The 4,025-nt window shown below is 35.8% G+C and overlaps 1 protein-coding gene across 2 annotated transcripts in view; it reads left to right on the top strand.

The window, feature by feature from the left end:
• The first annotated feature begins 318 nt into the window (after nucleotides 1–318).
• LOC107710737 (symplekin) overlaps nucleotides 319–4,025 on the top strand; it is an 18,403-nt gene continuing 14,696 nt past the window's right edge. Inside the window, exons 1-7 of one of the 2 annotated variants that reach the window (XM_016515575.1) lie at nucleotides 319–460; nucleotides 2,322–2,433; nucleotides 2,536–2,601; nucleotides 2,696–2,749; nucleotides 2,851–2,924; nucleotides 3,497–3,623; nucleotides 3,717–3,966. In XM_016515575.1, coding sequence (XP_016371061.1) covers nucleotides 2,335–2,433; nucleotides 2,536–2,601; nucleotides 2,696–2,749; nucleotides 2,851–2,924; nucleotides 3,497–3,623; nucleotides 3,717–3,966 — 670 coding nt within the window. In that variant the 5' untranslated portion in view covers nucleotides 319–460; nucleotides 2,322–2,334. The remainder of the gene's footprint in view (nucleotides 461–2,321; nucleotides 2,434–2,535; nucleotides 2,602–2,695; nucleotides 2,750–2,850; nucleotides 2,925–3,496; nucleotides 3,624–3,716; nucleotides 3,967–4,025) is intronic. The other variant, XM_016515576.1, reaches the window with a different exon arrangement.

Genomic DNA, 4,025 nt, shown 5'->3' on the forward strand with positions numbered 1-4,025 from the left:
GGTAGCAAAGAAGGAGTAATGGCAGGATTTTTAAGTTGAAAGGGGTGAAAATTTTTTACAGTGTAAACATCCAACGGGATTGTGTGAGAAATGTGGACGGAGTGAAACTAGAACATGTGATTATTAATTGTAAGGGTTATGATGAAGAAAGAGAAGTGCTAAGAGACGAAGTATGGAAGAATGAAGGAAAAGAGTTAACATTAAAGAATATATTAAACTCAGATATAGGAAATAGTACGGTAAATGTGTTGTTTCTGAATAATACAGGAACAGTATATATAGAGAGGTAGAAGATGCTGATATAGTGTGGGTACACCGGAAGTAGATTATTCTCCTCTTAGCATGGCGCAAATGAATACTTTTCAGTAGTAATTGCTAGTACTGGTGAATTTGTAACAAAACGAATTATATGAATATGTAATTCCCACGTGAGAAGTTATCACAAGAAAGGTTGAGTAAGGTAAAATACGTTTTGTGCTTTCTAACTCTTTTCATGCCTAAAAGATCGCTTTTTAACGTCAGTGCTAACCGACCGCTGTTATTAATGTTAATTTTATTTCCCCACATTTTATAGAATTTAAAATAATTTACTTTAAGTGAGTTAAGTGTGATACTCATCATTTACTAAAGTTGCTATTTTAGGACAGCCAGAAAGCCCGTTTTATAAGATGAAGTAATCTAGCTACTATTAGCCCAATTATGTAAGAGCAATTAACGAGCTACTATTTAAGTATGTAGTGCTAAAACTTAATTCAGCACTTTTATCTACATCGTGGACAGTGTTTCTCGCTTTTGGAGTATTTACTGGAGTAAGTTTTCGTTTTTGAAACTCCAAACTAGTTCCACTTATAATACAGGTCATTCATTTGTTCAAATCCTGATATTGTGTTTTCATTCAGTTTGAAAATGTTTTCTTTAAACACAAGTTTAAAAAAATTCGTTCACTGTGACATCTAATGTCAAAATTTAAATTCACTTTTAATTTAGTCATTTTAACCAGCAAATCATGCATGAGAAACGTCTCAAATTGCCTTTGGAGACCCTGAATAAAGTAGTGTAAGTGTACTGTCTAATGTTAAAATACCTTACCTCATTAAATCTGCTTAAAATCCGTAATTCTCTAACATCTAGTCTGTAATCAGAAGGTGTGATCAAAAAGACACTGCAATGATACTCCTGTCAGTGTGTAACAGAACAGAGTGGTCCTGGTATTGAAGTCAATGATACAAGAATTGTGTAACAATGAAATGCACTATGATATACTGTAATAATCCTGGTCGGCATGTATTTCTGCAATGTGAAAGTAGTGAGCATCTTGCAGAATTACTATTTTTGCCTAAATAACCTTATGGCTGAACTGACAGTTGACCTTTGTAGATTAGGGTAAACTAATTGGCCATCTCTGCCATGACAGTCTCTTGTTTTGTCTTGTATTTCTTAGTTTGCTTCTTGTATTAAGGCAAGACACCACATGTTAAAGTTTTAACTAATAGATGTCACTATACTTCCTGTTTATAAATGTACACTAGTACTGTAGTACATTAAGACAATTGTTTTGTATTACAAGTTTTCTGAAATGTTTAAATATGCAAGTTGGGCATTATTTAATTAAATGTACACAAATTTGCATACATTTCCAGAACATGAATCCAAACTTTGGATAAAGCCAGGTTTCTGAACTCATTTTGTTGACTTTTTTAGATATCTGTTTTCATCACTCTGAAAATACTGTAATAAAATGTTTTATGAATCAGGCAATTGATACTGTATATAAACAGACCCCTCTGTTAAAACATCCAGAATAAAACTGGAAAGTTTGGCGTATGTAAGTGCTACTGAAATGGAGATGCCATTTTGAGAAAACAGGCTTTAAAATTATGTATTGTAATTGAAATCTACAGACACAAATAGATAAGGTGTAGCCTAATGAAATTAACACTTAAAATGTATTTTGGATGTTTTACTTCCACTAGTCTGAAATAAGACATGTTATGGAAGCAAAATCTCAGAAATGATCAGTGCTGGAAAAAAAAAAAGTTGCCTGTAATGTATTGCCTCAGGAGAGGTTTAATAAAACGTAATACAACTATTGAGAAGGTAAGTACATGAAAAGTGCATTGAATTGTGTGAAAATATTACTTTAAATGACAGGTATATTTGACAGTGAATTCTGTAAGGTGATCATTATTGAGCATATTCCTCAATGTTGAGTATGTAATATGGAAAAACCCACATTTCACATGTTTATATGGAAATAGGCTGACCTTGAAATTGTGCTCACCTTTTTTCATCTTTGTGGCCTGTGATGCTCTTTTCTTTAGATTTTTTTTCACGATGGCGTCAGGCGTGGGAGAACAAGCACACGGTAGCGTGGCCTCCCAGTTCTACAGCAATGAGGAAGAAACAGCCGTTGACATGACCACTAGCGAGAAGGTAACACACTGGGCCATCATTACTAATAAGTCACTGCACTAGTTATTGCTGTTTTGTTTTTTGCAAATGTGACATTTGGCATTGATTGCATTTCTCCATCAGGTGGTGGACTTGCTAAACCAGGCGGCCCTCATCTCTACAGAGGAAAAGCTTATTGTTCTCAAACAGGTTTGGAAATCCTTTTCATATTGTCGTAAACATAAAAATCAGATGCTTAGTGTTCATGATTATGTAGTTCTGTTCTCTGTCTTTTTATTATCAGGTGCAGGAGTTGATTATCAACAAGGACCCTTCATTGCTTGATAATTTTCTGGATGTAAGTGCAGTCTGTACAGTCTTCACCAGCTTGTGTAAGTAGGTAGATGAGCCGACACAGAAATGAAATTCACACTCTCTGCTTTCATCCATTCTCAACAGGAAATCATCGCATTTCAGACTGATAAATCAATTGAGGTGCGAAAGTTTGTCATCGGATTCATTGAGGAGGCATGGTGAGTACTGGCTGATCTTAGATATGAATCAGTCCACATCAAGTGGTCCAAAAATTTTAAAGTTAATTGGAATCTCAAACTCAAAATTGTTACAGCAGAATGCTATCATAGTGGACTTATATCTGTGAAAATTTCAGTTTGCTGTCTGGTACTCCATCAGAGATAATCAATCCGAAATTAAAAAATGCACTTTCTTGCACTCATTAAAAAAAATAATACCTTTTTTTTTTTTAATGAGTGCTAAAAAGTGCATTTTCTCAGTCTAGAAATGTTCTGCATGTGCACTCAAACCCTTCCCATTATAAAAGTGGAAACAACTTTGTTTAGGCCAAGACACAAAGACTGCTGCTGTGTTTGAACCAAGTAAAACAAAAATAAAAAAGGTGGTTTTGCAATACAAAACACAGAGATAATCACTCAAAACTAAACTAGCAAAATTAAAAATGGCCAAGTAACCTCCATCGGACCATCTGAGAGGGATTGAATCGTACTGCACAATACAAAATTCACTGAGTTCAATACTTCATATACCTATCATGACCTGTCCCTAAAGAGAGTTCTTGTTCATTCAGTAAAAGAGACAGTGAGCTGCTTCTGAGGCTGATTGCCAACCTGAACATGCTGATGAGAGATGAGAGTGTGAATGTGGTGAAAAAGGCCATTCTGACGCTCACTCAGCTATACAAAGTGGCTTTACAGGTATCATTAGTTTTCACTTACATACACCGTATTCATTGTTTGCCTGGGCTGATGCTTTTAAGTGTCTGACGTGTTCTGTATTTGTTCTGTTAGTGGCTGGTGCGCACTAAGAGTGTCTCGGACATGCAGGAGGCATGCTGGGATATGATGACCCAGATAAAAGAGGATGTTCTGGCCTTGCTGGATTCCGATAACGATGGAGTTCGCACTCATGCCATAAAATTCACAGAGTCCCTCATCATCACGCTGTCACCACGTACACCTGACTCTGACACGCCCAAGAAACAGGAGGGAGACATCAGCCTGGACACAATCCCCAAAGACCACACATATATTCGATATGGTAAGAGCAGATTCACATTTTCAAACACAATTTTTGGCTTTCAATATGATTATCGATTA

This window comes from Sinocyclocheilus rhinocerous, unplaced genomic scaffold (genome assembly GCF_001515625.1).
Source record: "Sinocyclocheilus rhinocerous isolate Xijiao unplaced genomic scaffold, SAMN03320098_v1.1 scaffold597, whole genome shotgun sequence".
NCBI classification, from domain to species: domain Eukaryota; kingdom Metazoa; phylum Chordata; class Actinopteri; order Cypriniformes; family Cyprinidae; genus Sinocyclocheilus; species Sinocyclocheilus rhinocerous.